Source organism: Mercurialis annua, linkage group LG1-X (genome assembly GCF_937616625.2).
Source record: "Mercurialis annua linkage group LG1-X, ddMerAnnu1.2, whole genome shotgun sequence".
NCBI classification, from domain to species: domain Eukaryota; kingdom Viridiplantae; phylum Streptophyta; class Magnoliopsida; order Malpighiales; family Euphorbiaceae; genus Mercurialis; species Mercurialis annua.
Genome location: NC_065570.1, coordinates 57,987,103 through 58,013,507, shown reverse-complemented (window position 1 = coordinate 58,013,507; position 26,405 = coordinate 57,987,103). Strand labels below are relative to the sequence as shown.

Below are 26,405 nucleotides of genomic sequence, written 5' to 3'. Positions count from 1 at the left end.
CGACGAGGTATACAAATTCAATTTTGAAACGTAAATGTATGGATATCTATCTCTTCTTTGACATGATCTATTGTTGTTTTTTCCATGAGAAACCAGACCGCTATGGATAGGCAACAGTGCCATAGATGGGGACTGATTGTCACTTTTTCTTGTCATTTTTCTTTGATTTTTTTTTTGTCAAAGATGGTAATCGACTCTTTCGAGTTTTAATTGTCAGTTTGTTAGTTACCGAGACGTGGTTCGAACCCACAACCTCTTGATGCACTAAGAGATGCCTTAGCCATCCAAATTAGGCCCACATTAGAGATGCCTTAGTCATTTTTCTTTGATCCCTAACCAATAATGCAACCTTTAGTTATTTTATCAAAAACATCAAATCCTCTACATTAAAAAAAAAGATTCTGTGTCGTCTTGGAGTACAATTGATCATTTTATAATTTATTAAAATTTAAATTATCAAATATTAAGAAAAAACAATAAAGTTAAAGACACTCCAATTCATTCAGCCACATGTTTTTAATCACGTTCAACAGTATCCATTTTGTGATAGTTTATCTATCATCTTGGCTGTATAGTGGAGCAGCCAGTGAGAGGAGAAGTGCAACAACATACAAAATATGGAGAAATTCTGCATTCTTTTAGTTGTGTTACTATTTCAGGTTGGATCAGGAATCGCAAGCTCTAATTCCGCTGTCAAGTTTCTTCCAGGGTTTGATGGGCCGCTTCCATTTGAACTTGAAACCGGGTCAGTTTTCGCCATTTTTAGTGTTGCAAAAAACAGTAAATTAAATTTATAGGTGTTTATGGAATTTTCAGATATATTGGTGTGGATGAATCAGAGGAAGTGCAGCTTTTTTATTACTTTATTAAGTCACAGAGGAACTTTAAAGAGGATCCTCTTTTGCTTTGGCTTACAGGAGGCCCTGGCTGCTCTGCCTTATCCGGTCTTCTTTACGAAATTGGTGAGGCTAAATTTTTAGATCTTTAATAGTAAGAAAATTATGGAGTATAGGGTCAATCCGGTCTTTAAATTTGTGATTCACGGTCAAATAAGGACAATCCTTAATTGGCCAAAACTAAAAAAATATTATCCTTAATTGATCAAAATGACTCAAATTGAATTATTTAATCCCAAATCACAAGTTGAAGGACTGGATTGACAATTTGCTCTAAATTATGCTTCTATAATTTAAGAATTTGCCATGGTGGCCGGTTCAAGTACCCATATCTTGAAAAGTAAAATGGAGAATTTCTTACAGGTCCACTCACTTTTAAGGTAGCGGAGTACAATGGGAGCTTGCCTACTTTAATCTTGAATCCACACTCATGGATTCAGGTAGAGCTCTTTTCTTGCCATAGTACAATTATGTTGCACCATAACGAAAATGGATGAAATTGAAAGAAAAAAAATGATCAAACGAAAAACATAAAAATAATATTTTTTTTACGAGAACATGTTATAAGTAGGGTTATATGCAAATTAAATCATGAAATTTGGCGTGTTTGCAATTACAGTACAAATCTTAACTTTTGACAATGTGAAACACATAATACTATTTTGTGATTCGGAACACCGAACAATTTTTCTATAAAAAAATATTTATGTGAACATTAGAAAAATACTGTTTCAGCATTCACATTTGCAAGTTTTTGTCGGAAATGCTTGTTGTTTCAAATTGTCAACAAAAATAATAATTTGTATCCGACATTGTCAAGATTTAAAATTCGTATCATAATTGTAACAAATGCTAAAATTCATGATTTATTTATAATTACCCCTTATTAATATAATATAGTTTTGACTTTTGAGTTTAAGAAAGTGTTTCCGGAAATGGAAATTAAACGCCAACATATAAGACTCACACAAGTTTCCGTGCAATATAACTGGAATTATCATTTTAGACCAGCGGCAGCCATTATTCTTTCTGGTTTCTGCTCTTTTTTTTTTTATTATCATTAATTTCATTAAGAGTGATATGAATGGGTAGTGAATAATGATCAGGCAGCCAGCATAATATTTGTAGATATGCCAGTAGGCACTGGATTTTCCTACACAAAAGCTCAACTTGCTTCTTATGTAACTGATCTGAAGCAAGTTCACCAAGCAGACCAATTCCTCAGAAAGGTTTGTTTAGCCCACTCAACCATTTTTAGGTACCTTTAATTTCAAATTTTGGTTGATTAATTGTAATTTCTACAGTGGCTAAAGGATCATCCGGAATTCCTATCAAATCCAGTCTATATCGCAGGAGATTCATACTCTGGCAAAACTCTTCCAGCCATAGTTCAACAGATCATAAATGGTATGATGAGCCATGGAACTAATTAAATTGTTTTTGTTTTTATCTTCTTCAGTTTTTCCATGCAAGGTTTTATTTGATCATATACAGGGGCTGAAGTGGGTACCGAGCCTCTAATCAATCTCCAGGTGAATCTGTAACAGCACTGTACCTATTTATTATTTTATTTCTTGCTTCTATTTTATCTGGAGCTGCTAATGAAGTAGAGAGTTATGCATACACAGGGATACATAATTGGAAACCCTGTTACAGATTCAAGTTTTGATACCAATGCTAAGATCCCATTCGCTCATGGCATGGCACTTATTTCTGATGAACTCTATCAGGTGATTTTGCTTCCTTGCCTAATTAGTTCTACAGCATGTCCAATTATCAGTGGAGTATATTTTTATTGGTTTGTCCACAGATAATGTGGTGAATATAAGTCGAATTTCTCCCAGTGCTGACTAAATCAAAGATCCTCAAAAATTGGGAACTACAGTTTGTTGTTATATAGTAGCTCATTAAAATGTCCAATCAGTGAAAAACACTTAATTCTAATTAAAAAAGTCAACTCATTCACTGAGTAATGTGCCCTTCATCCATTCGAGTTTTATTTCACTATGCCACATGTTATAATATTGATGAAAAAAAATTATGCTAGTACTACTTTATATAAACTGAGCTCATCTAAGAATGTTTTTTTATTGAAACGATGTTAATACTGATATGTACATGACATATTGATGTAGTCACTGAAGATAAGTTGTAGAGAAGACTATGTAAATATTGATCCAACCAATACCCAATGCTTAAAATACATGGATGATTATGACAAGGTACACATATTTAACCTTAGCCTATGAGGGAATGTCTGAAATTGGGGTTTTCCCAAATTTGAACAGTACTACATACTTATGCGTCTACTACATTTTTGTGCTTTCAGTGTACTTCAGGGCTCCTTGAGAATCACATTTTGGAACCCACTTGCGGTTATTTTGCCTCCCCAAAGCCATTTGAATTAGTTGGCAAAAGAAGCTCTCTTATCGACAACAATCAAGACTCGCAAAAAATTGACTGTCGTGTAATTTCACAATCTCTTTCTCATTGATTTGAAGTTGCAAATACAACACATTCTAATTTTTTCAACTTCTTTATAGAGTTACGGATACACACTTTCTTATAATTGGACTGCCTACGCCAGTGTTCGCCAAGCACTTCATGTACGAGAGGTATGACTATGAGACCAGGCTAAGGATTCAACATTTAATACTAAATCAACGAGTAAGCAAAAGACTCAATATTATATTAAGTGCAGGGAACTGTAAAGGAATGGTTGCGATGCAATTATGATTTACCTTATACATATGAGATTTCAAGCAGTGTCAATTATCATGCATACCTCTCCAACAAAGGTTACCGATCACTCATCTATAGGTTAGATTACTTTAGCTGCTTGGTCAATAAATGTCTTAAATCTTAATTTTTTTTCTCTACTTTTTTTTCTTCATCTCTTGTTAAATAAACTGTAAAAAATAAATTGAAACAGTGGGGATCATGACTTTATGGTGCCATACATTGGAACTCAAGGATGGATAAGATCTCTCAACTATTCAATAGTTGATGATTGGCGACCATGGCTAGTCCAAGGCCAAGTTGCAGGGTATGTCCTCAATTTAAAAGACCTAACTTTTTTTCTTGTTCGTTATGAGCTAAAATGAGTGTTAATATTTCAATTGTCAGATACACAAGGACATACTCTAATCAGATGACATTTGCCACTGTTAAGGTAAGAAATTACATACGCTTCTGCTATACTGTTTAGAGACTTCCGTTAACTATCTGGTTGACTTGTAGGGTGGAGGGCACACGGCTCCAGAATACAAGCCCGTAGAATGCCTTGCCATGATCAAAAGGTGGTTAAATCAGGAATCACTGTAGCTAGGCGTGTTAAAGTCCTATAAACAAGAATCGGAAACCATTGTTGCCTTATGCGAAATATGTGCATGTAAATGATGAATCTAAATGATTCCGCACTTAAAAATAATATTGCTGATCAATGCAAATGACAGTGTGCCTTGCATTATTTTCCATTACAATGTACAACGTTAAAATCAATTCAGTACAGTATAAGATACTTTTTAGTTTAACCACAGCAATTATACAACTTATACATAGCACAATCAATTGCGCAAACAGGAAACTTTTACTACTCAGACACAGTAAAGGACAGGTGTGAAAGCGCATTCGTCATTCTGATACAATGTGATGGGTAAATATAATGAGATTCTTAGTTAAAGCAAGACCACAATTTGAGCAGAGTACCTCATCAGATGACTCCAATCTCTGCATATAACTAACGCAAAGAGAACAACCCTGCAAAGGATGCTTGGTATTCATTTAAGTCTCATAATTTATGGTGTGTCGTAGATTGTCTTCTATATGATTGTTGGTGCAAAATTCGATTATGTGTCTTTGTCCCTACGTGTCACGCAATTCCCTCTTTGGAAGTAAATCAGGTCTTCTGAATCTGAACCTAAACCTTATACCTGCAAATAAGGAAACATATATTATGCATTATTTGTAAAAATAACTGTATATTTTTCTGCTACATATTATGGACAGAACTGTATTGACCTCAGAAAGTATAATGCAGAAAAGTTTCATAGACAATACTAAGAATTAGGAGGTCCCTCAAGTTTGAAAATGTGAGGTACAATAAAAGAATGATCATTTACCATTTGGATTTCTTGAGAAGAACTTCAGGATTTCATCAATGATGATAACCTACAACATATACACAAATATTAGGAGCAGTTTAACAAACAGCTTTGATAACCTGCAACATATGCACAAAGATGCAATATAAAAAGTTCCCTTCTCTTCAAACATCCAAGACTAAAGTTTTTAGCAGCCTGATTTTAAATAACCTGACCTTTACCACTATGGCTAAGGCACCAGTGGACTGACGGTATAAAAAATGGTAAAATAATACTCCCCCCGTCCCAATAGAGTTGTCCACTTTGAGAAATTTTTTTGTCCCAAAACTATTGTCCACTTTCAAAAAGTAACTAACCTTTACATTCAATTTTACTTTATAACCCCTATTTAAAATCCACTAATGAATAAATTGAAAGTAAATTGTAAGTGGACCCTATATTAAATAGGGGTATGATAAGAAAAGTAAGGAAAATTTTATAAAACCCATAAACAATAATTGTCACTCTTAAACTGTGTGATAAAGGCAAAGTGGACAACTCTATTGGGACGGAGGGAGTATATTCATAACTATGATCAAAGTGACAGAAGTATCTCTAAAAAATAATTTCGACGATGTTGTAAATCCTTGACAATTATACCTAAGTAGTAAAAAAAAAAAGTTGAAGGATCTAAATGATAAAAATAAAGTATCTTTTACTCTCTTAATTTATTCTTATGATAATTTATTTCAAATTGAAGAAAAAATCCTAAAATTTTATGAAATTAGTTATCTAATTTTATGAAAATTTGTATATTAAATTTTAAAAAAATAATTATTGTATAACAGTTTATAAAAAAAGTTTCAAATATGGACTAATTTATCATAAAAACAACCTAAGATATTGAAATTGTACCATATTATTATTAAGGCCTAATGTCTTAAAAACCCCCGACCTTTTATCCCTTTTCAATTCTACCATGACGTTGAAAATCAATCAATTTTACCCTATTTTGTATTTTTTTTCATTTCAATTGTACCCTGAAGCATAAAATTGACCTTTTTTATTTGGCAGAAATTCAAAAAATTCTCTAAATTGATCCTTTTTGCATTACATTAACTTTTTATATTAAATTGACCATTTTTAAAGAACTTTTTTAAACTTTTGTCAAATAAATAAAGGTCAATTTTATGCTTCAGGGTACAATTGAAATGAAAAAATGCAAAATAAGGTACAATTGACAAATTTTCGACGTTAGGGTAAGATTGAAAAGGGATGAAAGATCGGGGGTTTTTTAAGACATTAAGCCTTTTACTAATTAGATACTTTTTTTTAACCAAGATAGAATATTAATTAGATACTTAAATCTTTTTTATTTGCTTCTTCGATAAATTATCATGATTTACAAATTTGAAGGATCAGACTCAAAACTAGATTTTAAATATATTTTTGTCAATTTAATCATAGCCGTGGATATATAAATTCATTTCGTCTAAAAAAGAGTAGTTTCTATTTTTGGCCCTTTATTAAAATTCATGTTTGTAGAAAACTAGTTAACCGGGAAAGTGAAGATTTACTCCTTACAGGGAAAGAAAGATACAGCACGACAGTCCACTCAGCCCATGATAATGGTGTTACCTGCAACATATTAAATCTTGTCATTGGAGCAACTCCTCAAGACAATGAACAGCATAAGCTACAAACAAAAATCAGAAGTGGGAAGAAAAAAAAAGCTTACAGAGAAAAGAATAGATAGTGGATGCACATATAAAATTAGTATGTGAAAAATCATTGTCAGTATGATAGAGCCAACAAGCCACATATTACTCCAGGGAGGTATAACACTGGAAAGGCGAGGAGAATTAGTCAATACTCAGGAACAAAAATAGGCTTAATTTGTCTGAACGAAAAAACAGAACTGATGGACCGAAGGCAGAAAAAAAAATATCAAACGGACAATAAATTTTTATTAATATTGAGTACTCACAAAAGTGATTGATTTTCGCTGAGATTATTCAAAGCATTGAACATCTCAACAACAACAAGCACCGTCATGGATACGGTTGATGGATGCTTATCATCAAATATACTACATGGGTAATTCGTCTCCCTTGTTGCACACGAGTCGAATTTAATCTGTAATAAATAGAGATCACGAGTTCCAATCTTCAAAATGGGATTGTATGGACAAGCATATTAGTATATATGGCAATTGATACCTAAAATGAAACCTCACCAGTTCACTATATGGTAGTTTAGGGCCATTATCTGAGTACAAAAACCACCAAACAAACCCTGCAACTGTGGCAAGGCCAACATAAGCTGCACCAACCAAACATTTAAGTCATATACATCTGAACTGAGAAGAATGTGAAGAAGCAGAAAATTATAGCATATTTAATATTCGAGATAAAAGTTTGAATAAAAGGAGAACTCTAAGAACATGGATGCAGAATGAAGTCGGTCCTCTAATAAAACAACAAAAGAAAAAGTAGATGGCAGTATCTGACTACAAAAGATAATGCAAAACATATCTAATGAGTTAACCACTAAGTATTCAGCCATTACAAGGTCAAATTGAAGTATTATTTCATCATATTATAAGCAATATGACATGAGAATATAATGAAATTAAAAAATGGCCATAAAGTAATGCATAAAAAATACTCCTCCTACTCAAATAGTTAAAAATAATCCCTTTTAGGCATTTCATAAAAGACAGAAAAATTTCTTTTCTTTGGTCGTTGGTTAAATAATAAAGTATCAAAACACCCTGACTAAATTTGTAAAAGTACCATCACATGATATTAGATTCTCACCTCGACTTATTGACCATGGATTATTTGGGATTTGATTCTTATAAATTACACTATTATTATAAACTACACTGTTATAATTCAATGCAATGCAATTCATTTACTCAAAGAACACCATAAAGGTATTCCAGAAAAAATATAATAAATCAACTCTAATACACTAATTCCTTAAGTTAAGATGAAAATGAATTTCTAAATCTTTTTGATACGGAAGGAGCAAGATTCACAAGAACAGCAAGGACCGGTGAATGGATTAGTACCTCCAATTACCAAATATCGGAAAAACAACCACCCACTGACAACTGCTTCATTCACCTGTAATTAAATTAAAAATCAAGTAGCAGAAGTACAGATTAATTCTTTTTCCAGAAACTTTTAATCAAAGAATTCTTAAAGGAGATGCAAATGGTAAGCAAACACAACAGAATCTGGATATTAGTGTATACATTTCATCAATACCAGAAGTACCTTTCCTTGAGCAAACAAAACATCGTTGGACATTATAACTATACCTTGCGAGGTTTGGCCTTCATCACATCAGAATCTTGCTTGTTAAAACCAATAGCAGTGGCAGGCAATCCATCAGTCACCAAATTGACCCAGAGCAGCTGGACCTGGATTTAGCTAAAGTATGTAAAATCCCAAAATTCTAGCTTTCAATTAATGATACAAAGTTTGGGCAAAAGTAAATGGCAGAAGAATCAAGTTTTCGAATAAAAGTTCCCAAGATTCTTGCCCCAAATAAGGCATTTAATTCTGAAAAACACCAGGAAGATAGAATCAAACATATTACACAACGCAGCAAACTGATTCAAGATAAATTCATAATGCTTTCACAGTAATGATGCAATGCATAAATGCTAACGTTTAGAAATAAATGAAGACAGATAAGTAATTGTGGTTCTACTTTTCCTTCATGAAAAAGAAGTTGACTTGACTAATGAGGGATCAAGTTCTTCAGATAATATGAACTTACCGGAGCCAAGGTATCAGGTATTCCAAGTACAGCTGCCACAAAAATACAAACAACTTCACCAATATTTGAAGAAATCATGTATCTGATGAACTGCTTCGTGTTATTGTATATAGCCCTTCCCTCTGCAACGGCCTGCACTGAAAAGGGATTCCCTTACAAGTGTTCTAATAATAATAACTCTTCAACTACCTAAACCATTTTGAAAACTTAAAATTGATAAGACAAAAAATCTATATGGCTCGTCAATTACACAAAAAATAGATAGAAGACACTCGTTCGCTGATAATCAACAATTAAAAGAAAAACTGATATAACATCAATGACTACGTTTAGATTCCAAATAACAGACTTAAACATACATGAGTATGGAGTAGACAAGTATGGCATTAAACCCAATTTTTGGTTTGTCAAATTACTTATAAAAAAGCATATTGTCTAATGCTAGCTGTACACCAGGTGTAAGAAGGTTTTCAAGAATATATAAGGTATGAAAGAAAACTACAATATATCTAGATGAGATTGACCAACAATCAATTATAAGGGAGGGGATAGTTCTGAGATTACTAACCGCAACAATGGAAGCAAAATTATCATCAGCCAAAACCATATCTGAAGCACTCTGGAATTACAAGGAAACGGATCATCAGTAAATGAAAGAGGACATCACTAATTAAATTTAAAATCAGATTCACTAAGCAACCATAGAGGAAATCGAATAACCAGTTAACCAATGTTCACAAATGGTGAGCTGAGTATTCTTGTAAAATTTACTGAATCATAAGATGACAATATTCTCAGAGTTTAAGGTTCTATTTTTGTTAAGACTTTCAAGGAACTGAGAAAAGACTTCAGTGATTAAGATCAAATGATAAAACAAGCAATTAAGTAAAGATGGAAAGACGAAAGAGGGGAAGGGGCATGCACTTGGGTAACTCTGGCACTGCATGCATATAGTCCATTAAAATAATTTGCTACAGCTAGCAATATATTTGGACAGCGTGAATCTATGCGTGTGTGTTTATTAATGTAAGAATATGCCCATATGCCGTGAAGGAAGGAGATGTGATTATTTTGACGAAGAAAATGAATATGGCCAGCATAAAGAAAAAGCATTCTGGCCTAAACATTACACCACGCATTGAAATTGAATTACAGAACCCTTGAGAAAACATATACCTTCGCAACAGCAGTTCCAGATCCCATGGCAATTCCTATATCTGCTTTTTTTAGAGCTGGCGCATCATTGACACCATCACCAGTCATTGCCACCTAATGATTTGCATGAAAAGAATGTTCACAAGTTTGATAAGTAACAAAACTGTGGATATTATAAATACAGAAATCTAGTATGAAGTGACCAGAGCATATAGTACTTAGAAAAGCAGGAATTTCTCGCCTCAACTAAACAAGCGTCAATGTCAACATAAGACCTTTTTTTGTCATAATGACTAAAACACACAAGTTAACCATCATGCGTTATCAAGACTAAAATACATCATTCAAACTCTACTACTTACAGAAGCTGCAGATCTATGGTAAGAATAAATGTTGATGTTCTAAAAACATTATTCTGATAGAAGTTATTTGGAAGCATTATAGACAAATTAAATGGATACTAACTTATTTTATACCCTCTTGTCATGTAAATCCATCCTTATTAGTGATGACAATCCCGGGGTGACTCCTTGAAACTCTAACACACAGAAGCAATAACTATGGAGTGTCCTTATCATATGAATCTGGACAGCAACAAGATCAATTGGTTTTGATGTTTGTAGTATTTTAGTTTCGGAGTAATTAAGTTGGATTTTGAGTGTTTTTTAGATATTTTCATATAATTTTGTAAAAGTCCAATACAGCTTAGATTAAGGGTTTTGGTTTAATTGTAATCTGGGTTTAAAGTAAAATGAAAAGGCGTGTGTTTGTTATAAGCAAGGTACAAGGCTATAAGCCAATGGGTATCAGGTCGCCTCCTAGGAGTTCTTATCAATTAGGCTAAGCAGTCCAATTATTTCATGAGAATTGTCTTAATTTATTGATCCCGTAAGAGTAAATATTTCCTTTTACTTTGTATTCAGACATCTTCAGTTTCAAAGGATAAAAAAGGAGGTGGAAAATGCACTGTTGAAAATGTGAATTTTTTTGCAAGAATTAGGCACATGCTAGGCATGTATATATCTGCTAAGATTACTCAAAAAGAAAATTCCGGTGACATAATGAAAGGTATACCACTTCATTTTGACGCTGTAAGGCCTCTACAAGCATCCTTTTATGAGCAGGTTCAACCCTAAGATATTAGAAAAAGTATCAACATAAGTGAATGAATATGTAAAAAAAAAACAACTTGAATTTGGATGGCATACTATTCCTAACATCTGTTGAAGTGAAATTACTGTACCTAGTAAAAAGTGCCATACGTTGTAAAGCCAGTGCTTGCTGCAAAGCAGGAAGTTCTTCAAACTCGGAGGCAGTATACGACCGTCCCACAAAATCTTCCAAGTCATCAAAAGCACCAATCTTACGGCAAAGTGATTCAGCTGTTGACTGCAGGATGCCACAATAAAATCCATCCGTAAAATGGTTAAAACATAGCTGATGCCAGATGGGATTTTAAATATCAATTACCTTGTTGTCCCCAGTGACAACAATAACACGTATGCCAGCAGTCATGCACGAAAGCATTGCATTCCTCACTTCCTCTCTTGGTGGATCAAGCATCCCAACCTTTGATTGAAAAAAAAAACAGAAATAAAGTAAAAGTCGGCACAATAAGAACCAAAACCAGTCTGCATTATATGCATGTACGGGAACACTTTTAAAAGGCTTAATACAGAATGTGATGAAAGCCAAGCAAAATTCATACAGAGAGACATCCATAGTGTCACATATGCACGTACGCATGCACGAAGATGGTTATAATTTAGAAACAAAACAGAGTGCAACAACCATGGACTTCAAGATTACATAGCATTTGATATAGGTACAAGTAGAGAGAGCATACCAACCCAATAAATGTAAGGTCCTTCTCGTCGTCAAAGGAAAGACTTTGTTGTCCCGTGGGCATTTGTTTCATTGCTAAAGCCAGACATCGTAATGTCTCTTTTCCTGCAAAACTGACAATAAAAATGGATGCTCAAATGTAAAGTACATTTCTTAATATGAAGCACAACAAAGAGATCATATGCAATGTTAAATGGAATAGGCAGATAGTAGGCTTAAAGCATGTACACTGGTAGTAATAGTTACGCGAGAAAATTTGACATACTGAATAAGGTCCGAAATTTAAATTTTGCACAACTGAAACAGTATTGGTGTAGATAGCAGCTTACTCCTGAGAAATAGGAAACAATCTAAGAATTTGAAAATTTTACTCCCTATTTTAAGTGATATATTTCCCTCTGTAACAGTAGTTGCACCATCTTGGTGCCTCTCAGTAATTTTTAGTGACTAAAGAGAGAAGTTAAAATTTGTCATCATACCATGTTACTGATATGAGTGATTGACATTTTGCAATAGACATGAGCAAGAAAAAACTAAATGAAAACAAACAAACATTGCCAGGCATGCAGGGAGTGATTCCAGACTTCCATTATCCTCTAAATGCATAATCAAGGCAATCCTTAAGAAGGAACAGTCCAAAAGTGTTTGAAACACAAATTTGCTAATTGGGCCTAGCCCAGTTGCTTCCTGCATCTTTGATATGAACCCTCTGATCCAATATTAGGTGAACTCTGCCCACTTATGTTAAGACATAAAGGAAGTGCTGTATCTGGCTGCGTAGGAGCCTCAAGAACCCACTGGCTCCACCAGCACCCCACTTATCCTGCTAACCACTGACCATAGTGTATTTGCACCACTCAACTTCAAGGAAAGGAATGTAAGTCATGCAAATTGACTCCCCATAAGCAAATTTAAATCTTCACTACACTAATACCCCGAATAACCTCCAAATAGAATCGTTACACAGGAAAAAAGTGAAAGCAACCTTAGTACAATTTCACCATGAAGATGCATAAATTCTTCTATAGCAATTCTAACCTGTGGAACCTTGACTCTATCTCATCTCTAATAGCAGCTGACAGTGGAACGGTGGAGCCATCATAGTTGCAAAGGATGTTTGAGCATCTTGAAATGATACTCTCTGGAGCACCTTTTGAAAACATAATCTCCATCTGCTTTCGGCTACATAAGATGCTCATCATTTTCCGATCACGAGAGAATTCCAAAGCAGAAACCTATAAAGAATCAAAATCATTGGTTTGATAAGTTTGTAATAGGTCCCAGAACAATGTCTTGTAGACTAAAGCAAAATGGGTAGAAAGAAAATGACAAGGAAAAATTGTCAAAATGTTAGGCTAACATCAAGCAAATAGGTTCAAAATCAATTCCCAACTAATGAACCAGCAGAAAACATGTAGAATACCTAAGAAATACAAAATTATGCTACTCTATTACCAGGCCATCTGTATGACTAAAAATAACAATAATAATACATGAATTTACATTAAAACTCAAATTTTGAAAGAAAACCTTTTTGAATTGGTTTTCCCAGTAGTGGTTGCAATACGAGGCACGCTCATGCTTGCTCAGCATATGCAGGGCAGAAGGCATAGAATCAAAGCCAGGAAGGCCAACCTAGAAAGCAGACATTCAGGTTGATGCATCAAATGTAAAATCCCACCAGAAAAGTATGAAGAGAGAGATAGACATAGTAAAACAGATAAAAAATAAAATGGCAATTTATACACAAATCAACCTTCTCTGCCAGAACTCGTAATGCTACTTCAGTTGATTCCCCAATTTTTTCATAGTTTCCTTTATCAGGATTATACTGTAAGATAGACTCATTGCACAAGGCTGAACACATAGCCATATGAAGAAGACAAGGCAACTGAGCAGGAATTTCAAGCTGCATAAATAAATCAATTAGATCGGTAACATGCTAACAGGAACCCTTAAGGAATAACAACTAGTATCTTGTCCTCACAAAAAGATATAGTAAAAATAGGTAAGCTTCTTAAAGAATAGCGAACTGAGTTGAGCCCCATATTCTTGACACATCCCATACCTGTGTTCCACTGCTTTCAAAAATTATGCCTTCTGGAGCATAGGTTGTCCCACTGACACTGTACTCAGCCATAACAGGATCATGGTGAAGAGAGCGAACAACACATATCTGCAAATACAATAGCAATAAAATCAAATGGTACAAGCAATGGTGACATGCCAGCTATTGCCAAGCATGAAGCAACTCATGAAGTGGGCTATCTTACTAGAACACATAGAATTTAACTGATTAGCAAAGATGAAAGCCACGATGAAGAAACAACTCCATATAAGTAGCAGTTTAATAAAAACTACATTTAAATAGTGGAAACCATAGTTTAAAAAAATAAAATTTAAAGTCTATGACTAGAACGCATTTTATACATTCAATAGTTCTACGTTCTGAGATGGTAACCTTTGAGACAGACATCATATTAGTTGTCAACGTTCCAGTTTTGTCACTACAAATCACTGTTGTGCAGCCTAAAGTCTCAACCGATGGCAAAGAGCGCACAATTGCATTCAACCGAGCCATGCGCTTTGTTCCAAGAGCCAAACACCTGGAATGAGAAAGAGACACATGAAGCATAAATGCGGGAACAAAACTTCTAATTTGACAACAAATCTTCCCAGAATGATTCGGTGGAATTGGCCAGAACGATTCATTCCATCAACTATAGGATGTGACAAGAAACTTGTATTCTGTAATTAAGGTGGGTATTTCTGAGCTTGTGTCAGCAAATTAAATAACCCACAGCGCGTAAAGGACACTCCTAAGGTATGACAAAAATACAACTATGCTATTTTTAAGATAGAATTAAATATATCAAGCCTGAACATATTTAAGTGCAAAATTGCATCTGGCACCCTGTAATTTGGTAATACTGCCATGTCAATTTCCTGGAAATTTTTTTTATTGAACATCGAGAATTTGTATAAAAAATTAGAGCACTCACGTTGTAACAACAGCAGGAAGCCCCTCAGGAATTGCTGCAACTGCAAGAGCAACTGCAATCTAGGAAGGCGTGAAAAAATTAACCACAGAGAAAGCGCTAATATAAATACAAGAATAATGATACAAATATCAAGAATCATAAAAGTTGAAGATATGAGAAAACATGGAAATTAGGACACTGCTCAACATTTTCTATGCTAAACAAGCTTGCATTAAAACGGCAGGGATTCTCCATGGAAGAATACAGCCTAGAGATGTGAAAATATATCTGAAACTGGTGACAGTTTATATATCTGAATGCGAAAAATAGAAAGGTCCTTGTTTGCTGAAAAATACCTTGAAATAGTGGATCGCACCACGCAAGAACCCACCATGGGAAGGATCACGAAAATGGCCTATGTTCACAATCCATACTAGTACACATATTCCTGCAATTACCTGAAAGCCAAATTCCAAATAAAAGACCTTACATTTTGTAGTCATTAAGATGTGCAACCATGTTATGTTAATAAAGAAAAAATACAATCCGATACATTGAAGACCATAGGGAGCGTGAATCTGAGAATCTAACTATCAACCATCAAACAATATAGAACAACTAAATCAGAAACCCTCCTACATGAATAACTGCCTACTTTTACATTTCATCTGCCATTTATGATTCAGCATGTACACGCAGGAAAAAAACTGTGGTCAAGTTATTATAACAGTTCACTTGAAAAAGAAAAGATTTTCTACTGCTTTTTTTTAATTACAACCCATGCACACTCAATTGTTAGCTAATCATGCTTTTAAGATTTAATTTATCTAAATTTATGAAATGGATGTGGAATAAAGTAAGTGCACTTTTTATCTAATCCTGGAAGTCAATTCACATACTGAAATTCCACTACAGTAAAAGCAAACACTAATACTATCTGCAAGGATAGAATCCTATCCCAGCATATGAACCTAAACATGAAGGGGTTAAAAAAATTGCAGTAACCTTGGCCAAAAAAGTACCGAATTCATCCAACTTCTTCTTCAATGGTGTTGCTTCCTGCAAAAAAGTGTATAAAAAATAAGCATTCATTTGTATAAAAATTGCTTATAACAAGATAACAACTCAGAAATAGATGCACAAATGAAAGTGCCAAAGACTCGAGCATTTGGGACCACATTTTTGGACATAGATAGAAGTAGAATGCTTATATGAAGTAGTGATAAAAAGAATAATATTTACAATTCTTACATCATCTGTTTGCAACATGAAATCACGTATGCTTCCCATGGCAGTATTAGCACCAACTCCAACAACCACAGCCCTTGCCCGACCAGCAACCACTATTGTACCCTGGTAGTCAAGACACATGGAAAATCTCAGTTGTTCCATTAGAAGTGAAATAGCAGAGGTTATACTAAGGATCATACCTCTCAGATTTGTAACTAAAAACATTTTACAAAAAAGAGCAGTTAATCTACTTTTCGTTTCTTGAAATTGATTGCAGTCAAATGACCAACTTAACTAATCCATCTCTAATGTATACTGGGCCTCTTTTCTGCCCTCAACTCCAAACTTTAATTTCTCGTTCTCTCATTACCTTTATTTACTAAGAGAAATAGAAATTAGTAGTCCAATGTCTTCCATAGAAACATTTTATTTCCAGTCAGACTTCATTAAGTAACATACTCATAATTTATATCACCAAAAACATGCCAGAATATAATCCAGAACTAATGTTAAGGAAAGAACATGATCAGATTTATCATGCAAGGTTGAAGGAATATTAGTTCAGATAATGACCAAAATATGGAATTATTACCGAGAAAAGAATATTTGTCTTGTCTTGGTAAACAGCATTTATTGCAGAGGTGGCCTTGAGTTCTTTTTCCACAGAACAACTCTCACCTGTCATCATCATTAAAGGAATATACCAAGTTAAATCAGATAATACACATGCATGTAGCAGTCAGTTAAAGAAATCCAAAACACCCCATTCAGAAAGAAACAGTCCACCAAAAGAAATATCAGTAACATACCAACTTCATGTGCAGACTCAAAAATACTAAAAATAGCACCAAGTAATTGACCCCTTATGAGTATTGTATTATATAAGAACAAAAAAATATAAAAACAATATAAGATGTGTCCATATCAATGAAGAGCAATCAGTCCATAAGAAACAGGGCCTGGATATACAGTGTACAATCCACAGCCAACCAGAATGGCCATTTGTACAGAGATTATGACCTGCTCCTAGCAAAGCAGCCATGGGATGGGAGTGCATGACCTGTTCCTGTAAGGTGTATGACCGTCCAGAAAAGAATAGCAAAGAGAATATAAGTAGTTTGGTCTAATCCACACAAGACAAGATTGACTAGTGAAGAGGGAAGGCATACAACTTATATTGCAGCAGACAGGCTGTGAAGGTGTAATAGAGCAGCGTAATCCACATAAGAATAACGATATCAGTATAAAGTACGTATCTCACATCATGTGTCATTACTAGAGCATACAATGGTATAGCCTAGATTGATTAAGTTTTAGATTTGACATTTGGATACAGCTAGAATGCTGGATAGCCTAGTTTGCGCAAGAAAATAAGTGGAAAGCGCTCAACATATATAGCTTATTTCATACATGAGTGGAAACTTAAATCCTTCTGAGAGTGCATGTGGAATCAATATCAACCTCCATATGAATTTTAAAATTGATCAGACTACTAACAAACTGATCAATGTAAGTTCACATACTTTCTGATGTGCTATATCCCAGAATCACAACAATCATGTCAATGATTTCCTGAGTTCTTGTGTTTGAGTTGATGAAGAATATAATTCCAACAAAAAAATGAATTGAAAATAAAAAGACACCAAGTTCACATAAATAAATTCTTAAAAGAGAAAACACACACTATGCAAATGCTTTTGTTCCTTTTCTTGAGACTAATGCCCTAGAACTCAAAAATATCAATAATTCTTAAATAGGTTTTTAAGAAATATTAAAGCAAGGCGGATGTACCAGTAAGGATTGCTTGATCAACACGTAACAGATCAGTTAGCATCTCAATCATTCTCATGTCAGCTGGAACCTTGCATCCCACTGGTTTAGTACACAAAACATGAAGTTAGCCCCTAAAATATCATGATGATTTTTGATAGTGATATGCATGACTGACTCACCGCTAACTTCCACAATATCACCCGGAACAAGCTCTGTTGCAGGCAGTATGGAAAAGCAACCTGCCATAAAGTTTCAAATGGTCTAAGTGCAACAAAAAAAAATGCCAACTTGAGTTAATCATTACATAAATGAAGAAAAATGTATATCAACAGGAAAAGAATCACAAACTAATTAGCTCAGTTACTCTTGATAATTGTAATTCTCACTAGTCACTACTCACATGAAAAGACAGTCAGAGCAACTAAAAACTACTTATTGAATACACCAAGTAAGAAAAGCATAATAACAAAATAAGCATTACAAGTTCACAACCATCTGGATTTAATTCTTTAGCTTTACCATTTCGAAGCACGGTTGCAATATCAGCTTGGTAGGCACGTAACTCCTACAAGAAATAATTGCAAAAACAAAATTACAATGAGATGACGTTGCTCCACAAAATAAAAATAAAAAGTCCTTAACTCCATAAGCTTGCAAACTGTATTCCACCACCCAAAAGGAGAATAAACAAAACTTAGATGATTGTAAAATTTTAACATAATTAACAGTAAAACATTTTACTTGCCAGATCACTCAATTGAAGACCAGTATCTAAACTTTCCAGACATTTAAACGAACAAGACATTTATGGAAGAACAGGACATGGTACTTTCAGATTTGATAATATAGTATAGAAGTATATCAATCAAAATAACAAAAGAAAAAATATGAATTGGAAAGCAGTTTATAGCAATTGAATAGCTTCATGTAAATCTCAAACAGGCTAACACATGAAGGACACCATGTGACATCTTTAACAGCTATGGCAAGGAAAATCAGAAACCATATAGCAGAAAATAAATAACAATTTCTTAATAGCCTTAAGTATGAGCTTTGCAACTCATTAAAATCTGAGAACTTACCTCAAGAGCCTTTTCAGCATTTGTTTCTGTAATTACCCCTACTGCTGCATTGGCAGCTAAAATCAATAGGATAACCTGTATAAGACATGATAAACACAAGGAAATATAAGATCATTAAGCATATACCACGTATGTAGATTTCGAAATCTTAGATAAAGGAACGATCTTATGTAAAAACATATATATGCAAAAGAATCAAACACATGCTAACAGACACTCCAAAATTTGTATCTCAGACTCAGAATGCATCAGCTTCAATTATTAAATCACAAAAACGTTAAAATTTTAAAATGCATACATACTGTTATAAGAAAATTTACAGTAAGAAGCATCATTTTATTGCCAGTTTTCCTTGGATGAATTGGAAAAAGGCCTCATTATTCAACCAATGGCCCTGATCCACTGGAAGATATATGTGGCCATACTGTTTCCATATTTCTTTTTCTTCAAAAGGATTGATAGTTAATGAATAGTTATGCTGCTTATGCACATCAAAAACTATGATATCGAGAACCGAGAGGCATCGTATCAAGCAAAGACTACCCCGATAAAAAGAGAATATTAAACTCCATCTTAAAGCATACTTGTTTGCCCAAAACAGTCACCATTCCTGGTATATTTTCATGACTGATTCAGAGACTAAAAACCAGTATAACTGTATAGCACGTAATAGAAGTCATTTTAGCAAAATAGTATAAAGGATAAAATTGCTTACAAAAGGCTCCAGAAAAGCTGTTAATCCAGTCTCCCCATTAATCAGAGCCAAAACAAAAGAAACAACAGCAGCAGCAATCAAAATCTTAACAAGCAAATCATCGAACTGTTTCAGAACCAACTTCCAGAAGGGAGTCCCTGCATTGAGTGAAATATATATGAACAAGAGTTAAGAAGTAATAAGCACTCACTTCATAGTTCATACACATAACATCACATCATCACCATAGGTAGACCGAAAAAATTAAGTAAATAAGTAATCAAATTCCAATTAGTTACAAAAATATATAGGCACTGTCCATTGTCCAAGATGCTTCTGTAAATATAAACAGAATTATGAAACGAAAGATAGGTGAGATGGAAACGTGATGTACTTACTTCTCTCTTCAGCCAGCACTGCAGACCAGTCGTACACAATGTAGCCAATAAAAATGATAAGAAATTCGTCAACGAGTACAACAGTAAACCACATGAAAATTCAAAGCTGATCAGAGTGATAATCTAAAACAAAAGCACTGCGGAGGAGAAAACGCACCGTTTTTACCATGAACTTTGGCATTTAAAGCTACCTGCAATTAAACAATTTCAGAAACTTAAATTTAACAACTCAAACTTCCACTTGCACAACATAAAGTCAGCTCAAACAATTAAAAACCAACAAACCTGAGAATCACTGAGACCTTTGGCAGGGTCCACGCCAAAAAAATCCAAAACCTGCAGTTCAAACAAGATAGAAATAAAAAATCATGTGTGCTGTAACATTTCTAAATTGCTGATACTCTACACTGACAGGTGGAAATTACCTCGGAGACAGATCTGGCATAGGCGTCGTCCATTAAGAAAAATGAATCGAAAGAGAGACGGTTTTGGATTGTCTTGCAAAAGTAGTTTATAGTTTTTTGATTTTAATGGTGGCGCTATAACTGCTGCTGGTGTTCTTCCATGTCGTCTGTTTGCAGCAAAGTGTGTTGGTATTCCATAATATTGCGACAGATCTAAGTAAGAGAAGTTAAACTCGTCCAGCGTGCGTTTTGGGCCCAAATAACGTAGAAGCACGGATGGCGTGATCTTGAACTAGAAGCTGATCTACTTTTCTACTGACTGGGCCTTTCCTGGGCATTTTTGTTGGCCTTTGTTGGGCATTTTTGTTGGGCTTTCGTACTTGGGCCTTGTCATTCCCATACCTTTACGATGTTGATATAACAATTTTCATAGTTATTCTGATTTGTATATGCAAAAAAAAAGTCTTCAATCTTTCATAAGTAAGCTAAGCACACCCTAGTTAATAAAATGGAATAAGAAGAGTTGATTGAGTTACAAATGTAGTGCTTGTAAGGTGAAATATATAGACATATAAATATGCATATTATTTAAAGTTTAAACTACCAAAGTTATCATTTAAATTAAATTTATTACTCCCTACGTTTTATAAAGATAATCAAATATATTTTTCCGGACGTCTTATAATACAGATAAACTTATAATTTTAATTTGAATAATAAAATAAAATTTCTCTTTCATTAATTTCAACCGCTTATATTATATTTTTTAATCATTATTAATAGTTACTTTATTTAATAAAAATTAATGCGAAACTTTTTTTAAAAGTTTATTTATATTTGATGAAGTTTGTCTTCGTAACGGGTTTGACCTGTAAAATAAGGGTTAGGAGGATGATCGGGCGTCGGTGGTCCGATAAGCGCTCTAATACCTAAGTAAGCGTTTGTTTAAGGAATGTGAGTAATCGAAATAATGGCAATGTGTGTTTAGTAATATCTCATGCTTCTTTTATAGAAGTGTAGAATAAGGATAGTACTTAAACGAACTGTAGAAGTGTAGGGTTAGGATTCTTATACTGATGTAATTCTTATCCGAGTTGGTTAGGATTTCTTCAATGTAGCTATTGCCGTTTAAATAAGATTTTTCACAAAATCTTCTAAAAGGCCGAAGTGATTATAAAATTTTCTAAATCGACTATAGAATCGTGTTTGCATAAACATTCATATATGGATAAGATAAGATCTTCGTCTTGAGAAATTCTTAGATAGACTTAATCCATCACGTCATTCATAGACTAAACCTATCACATTATGACATGTCATTAAAATAATGAAATATTTACACTATATACCATAATAAGATAAAATATTTACAAACATGCTATCTTATACTTTCTCTTTACAAGAGTGTTTTTCATATTTTTAAATATGTCATCTTTATCTTTTTATTAACAAAAATGCATTTTTCCTCTTTTTCTTCATCTTCTCCATCTAACCTTAATTTTATTTTCTCTCTTTCTCCATTAACATCATAATAAAATTTCATCTTCAAGCCATACCACCACCATTCTTCTTCCGACCGCCGCTCTCCCTCACGCAGTCGCCCTCTCTCGTTGCACACACTCGCCGCCGCCGCCCTCTCTCACTGCTAGCAATCGTCACCGCCGCCCTCTCTCACTGCTCGCAATCGCCGCCTTCTCGCTGCTCGCACTAGCCGCCGTCCTCCCTCACGTGTAGATCTATGATTTGTATGTGTAGATCCATGATTTATATGTCTAGATCTATATTTTTTTGTGTTTTTGTATGTAGAGATCTAGGATTTATTGTATATGATTCGTGATTTGAATTTTCAGTTCGGCTTCATCCTCATCTCCTTCGTTTTTTCAGACCTTAAATTTTTATTTTTAGATCTGATTTAAAAACAAAACGTATATAATTCGTATTATATCCGAATTATATACGAATTATATACATATAATATACAGATTGAATTTTTCAGATCTGATAGATGTGAATTTTCTTTTTAAAAAAACGTATATAATTCATATATAATTCGTATTATATACGGATTATATATAGATTATATACAGATTATATGAGTATACAAAAAAGTTGTATTTGTGTAAATATTTTTTTAAAAATTTATATTGCTGTAATTATTTTTTTATATTTCTGCTAAAAAAATACGTGTTGTATTTTTATAAATATTTTCATTTTTTCGGTATTTGTAAAAAAATCTCTAAAATAATTGTATTAATATTACTATTTAAAAGTGTAAATAAGTAATAAACAAAATTACGATAATACTACTATTTTAAGGGTTAATTCCATAAAAAAAATCATGACCTTTACACGAAATTTCATTTTAATCACAGCTTTTAAAAGTTGGCATTTAAAGGCACGCATTTCATTTTGTTTCAAATCTATCACCAAAGTAAATTTTGGTGTATTTTTTCTAACGAAAAATTACTAATCCTACATACTCTAACCGAAAGGATAATAATATTTGGTGTCGATTTATAATTTGGGTTTTTAATTTATGGTTTAATAAAAAAATTAATCAAAAAAATATATTAAGATGATAGATTTGAAAAAAATGAAAGGTCATATTTTTATATGGCAACTTTTAAAGGTCGTGATTAAAATGAAATTTCGTGTATTTTTATGAAATTAACCGCTATTTTAATGACGTGCATGTCACAGACTAGTTTACGGATGACGTGGTAGACTGAGTCTACCTAAAAATCTCTCTTAGTCTAATTCATGATGATTTTCCAGAGTCCAATTTGTTTAAAAAGGAGAGAAACATTATAAATTGGTGTGGTTAAAATAAAAACTAACACTAAAATAGTCCTCGGATCGAACTCTCTCCATTCTATCTAGGGGTGGGCATGAACCAGTTAACCGGTCCATGGGGGTAATTTGTAAACCGGTCCATTGTAATACGGTTTTTAAAATTAAAAACCTAAACTTAAAATTTTAAACGGTTAACCGGTAAATTGGTTAACCATAAAAAACGGTACGGTTTTTCGGTTTTGCGGTTTTTAACCATATAACCATTAGAAAAATTAAAGACAAAAAAATATATATTTTTAATTCTATTTGATTTTTTAGCAAACAAAAAAAACTATAGAAATTCAAATTATATATTAAAAAAATATAAATCTAAACTATCTTATAAATAGTTAAATCAATGCAAATATTTAAAACTATTATTATTTACAAATAATTTATGAGTAATATTAAAGTTAGGTTTGTATTTTTTGAATTGTTTGTAGTGTTGTTCACGTCCACTTTCTACTATTTATAGACTTAAATATTCCTATTTTTGTTAAGTAAATATTTTAATAAGGAAAACAAATTTCTTTTATAATATTTTCATATATAAAATCTCCTAAAATATATAAATATTCCTAAATAAAATATATGTCAATATATTTTTATATTTAGATTTTATTGTGTATATTATAAAATCAATATTATTTTATAGATCATAAAATATATCTTATTAATTATTAAAAATATATGAATATATATATATATAAACCGGTTAACCGGTTAACCACGGTTTTTAGAAATCCAAAACCTAAACCTAAACCATTAACCATGAAAACTAAAAATCAAAACCTAAACCTAAACCGTTGGACCGGTTAACCACATTTTCCGGTTTGGTTTTCTGGTTTCGGTTCGATTAATTGGTTTGACCGGTTTTTTTGCCCACCCCTAAATTTCTATCTACATTTTCTATTCTTCTAAAAACCCTAGCCGCCATCTTTGAAGGAAGGTGGTTTTGGCCATTTTTTGGCTCAAAATCACCTCCCCACCCTCTAATTTCCTTTTTATTTTCAGTATTTACATTATATTTTCGAAAATAACTACAGATCTGAGATTTGTTAATTTTTTTCTTCTTCCTTTACGGATATTTTGTCATCCTTTACGGATGTTTTGTCATCTTTTGTGGAGTTTTGGTTCATATCCTTTTTGGGTCTTGTTATTTTCTTGATAAAAATATTTATGGAGAGCAGATCTGAAGTGTTTTCAGCAGAAATTTTATTTTTAATTTTCTTCAAACAGACTCATTCAAAGAACAAAGAGTCAATTCATAGTTTATAATAACCACCGAGTGAAGCGGACGAATTGCCGATTTGCACATTCAAAAAATTACGTCAATGTGTTTGAAAAAATTAACATAAATTTTTATTATTGTACTGATTTTTTATTATTATATCTTTTGAATGTATTAGCTTTTTTTTATCTTTGATTAAGATATATAATTTTACCTCCATCAATGAAGTTTTTATTATTATAAAAAAAATTAGAAACTAACACTTCAAAAGCCCCCAACCTGCAAATATTATTGACGCAATCTCCAATTATTTTTCGGTTTGGCTTCGGCTTTTTATTTTAAGATGAATTACATTGTAATGTCTGTGTTTATTAAATCTTTTGTTCTGGTATTTAAATTTTTATTTCTTTTAGTTAATATTTTCATTTTTTATAAATTATATCAAATGAGTGTTTTCAATCATTTGCCATTACAAGACCAAACTACTAATAAAATAATCTTTTAATTCGTCGAAATTGATATTTTAGTTCATATATATAAACATTATTATTAGGCACATGCTCATTGTTTTTTTATTAATATGTATACATTTAAGTAAAGATAAATTATTTTTCTTGTAGCACAACTGTGATTGAAAAATGACAAAAAGAACATGTTTGATATATTTAAAAAAAATAAAACACTAATTTAAAGAAATAAGTTTTCAGATATTAAAACAGAAGATTTAAAATATTCATACATCACAAACATGATCTTTCATTTATTTTAGGTCTAATCACTCAAAAACCCCTCACCTTTAAACTTTTTTTCAATTCCACCCCGACGTTGAAAATTTGTCAATTTTACCCACTTTTGAATTTTCCGTTTTCAATTGTACCCCAATACTTTAATTTTTGTTAATTTTTTTACTTAAATGATGAAATCATTCAATTAATTAAATCTAAACATGAAATTAAATTCTTTTTTATTCAAAAAAGTACAAATAAGTCCTTTATTTTTAAAAACTAACTAAAAACTATAATCAAATTAACACTAATTTAAATTCTTAATTAATTTAACTAAATTTAAATAAATTTTAAAAATATACAATTAATATATGCGGGACATGGAGAATGTTTTAAATAAATTTCCAAACGCAAAAGACGTTAATTTAATTTTTCAGGGTACAATTGAAACACAAAAATGCAAAATAGGGTAAAATTGACAAATTTTCAACGTCAGGGTATGATTGAAAATGGGCTAAAAGGTCGGGGTTTTTTAAAACATTAGGCCTTTATTTTAAAAGGTATTATTCGAATGTCGTTATCATATAATATATTTTCTTTAATATATTTTAAAAATACATCTGATGTAGTTTTTTTTTTATTAGTCATTTTTATTTAAAGAATTTATAAGACTGTATAATTTAATAAATTTATATATTGTTATGTGACCAAATAAAGATAAAATTCAATCTCAAAAATAGCCTCTCCTTTCTTTTAGAATTTTTTTTATCGTCTCTCTAAAAAAATGCAAGAATCATAATTTTGAGGAGATAATTTTGGCTTTTTGACAGAAAACCGTCTTTACCATCATTTTTCTTTTATTTTTTTTACTTAATTAGTTGTCGTTTTTTTTAGAAAACTTCATAATTGGATGTTTCTTCTACTTTAAATAGTTAAATGAATATAGTTTAGAGGAGGTGGTTTTGGCCTGTGGCCGGAAAACCAACTCTAGCATTAACTAATTCTTTTATTCAATTAAAAACATATAGATGAGGTTTCTTCTTCTTCCTTAGTCGTTTGAAGGATCATTAATTAAAAAAGAATAAGAGTTCTATTGCTTGGATTAAAATCCTCAAATTTATAAAAAGTTGAAAATTTTAAAAATTTATGAGTTTAGTTTTAATGTTTGATTTTGATGTTTGTGTTTGATTTTATATATATCTTTTATATTCACATTGAAAACGGGGTTTCAAAAGTATGAACTTTCAACGGATCGAGCGGTTTAAAAGTCTAAACGAATAGGATT

The 26,405-nt window shown here is 32.6% G+C and overlaps 2 protein-coding genes across 2 annotated transcripts; one reads left to right on the top strand and one right to left on the bottom strand.

The window, feature by feature from the left end:
• The first annotated feature begins 459 nt into the window (after positions 1-459).
• Positions 460-4,429, top strand: LOC126665388 (serine carboxypeptidase-like 17). The gene is made up of 14 exons (XM_050358171.2): positions 460-745; positions 817-962; positions 1,260-1,336; positions 2,003-2,125; positions 2,201-2,303; positions 2,391-2,428; positions 2,525-2,626; positions 3,032-3,118; positions 3,226-3,363; positions 3,440-3,511; positions 3,598-3,716; positions 3,829-3,942; positions 4,023-4,068; positions 4,137-4,429. The coding sequence occupies exons 1-14, from the start codon at positions 618-620 to the stop codon at positions 4,218-4,220; spliced, it is 1,377 nt and encodes a 458-aa protein (XP_050214128.1). The 5' UTR covers positions 460-617; the 3' UTR covers positions 4,221-4,429.
• LOC126665386 (calcium-transporting ATPase 3, endoplasmic reticulum-type) lies at positions 4,317-20,554 on the bottom strand. The gene is made up of 34 exons (XM_050358169.1): positions 20,354-20,554; positions 20,214-20,264; positions 20,086-20,119; positions 19,929-19,946; positions 19,552-19,688; positions 18,837-18,911; positions 18,274-18,319; positions 17,934-17,993; positions 17,773-17,853; positions 16,574-16,659; positions 16,003-16,104; positions 15,757-15,810; positions 15,108-15,209; positions 14,773-14,831; positions 14,232-14,376; positions 13,839-13,946; positions 13,527-13,679; positions 13,301-13,405; positions 12,809-13,005; positions 11,772-11,883; positions 11,396-11,494; positions 11,169-11,314; positions 11,000-11,057; positions 9,947-10,039; positions 9,339-9,389; positions 8,771-8,902; positions 8,307-8,408; positions 8,055-8,109; positions 7,215-7,300; positions 6,966-7,114; positions 6,717-6,822; positions 6,563-6,616; positions 5,018-5,066; positions 4,317-4,828 (listed from the first exon to the last, which is right to left on the bottom strand). The coding sequence occupies exons 1-34, from the start codon at positions 20,384-20,386 to the stop codon at positions 4,761-4,763; spliced, it is 3,006 nt and encodes a 1,001-aa protein (XP_050214126.1). The 5' UTR covers positions 20,387-20,554; the 3' UTR covers positions 4,317-4,760.
• Positions 20,555-26,405: the final 5,851 nt, after the last annotated feature.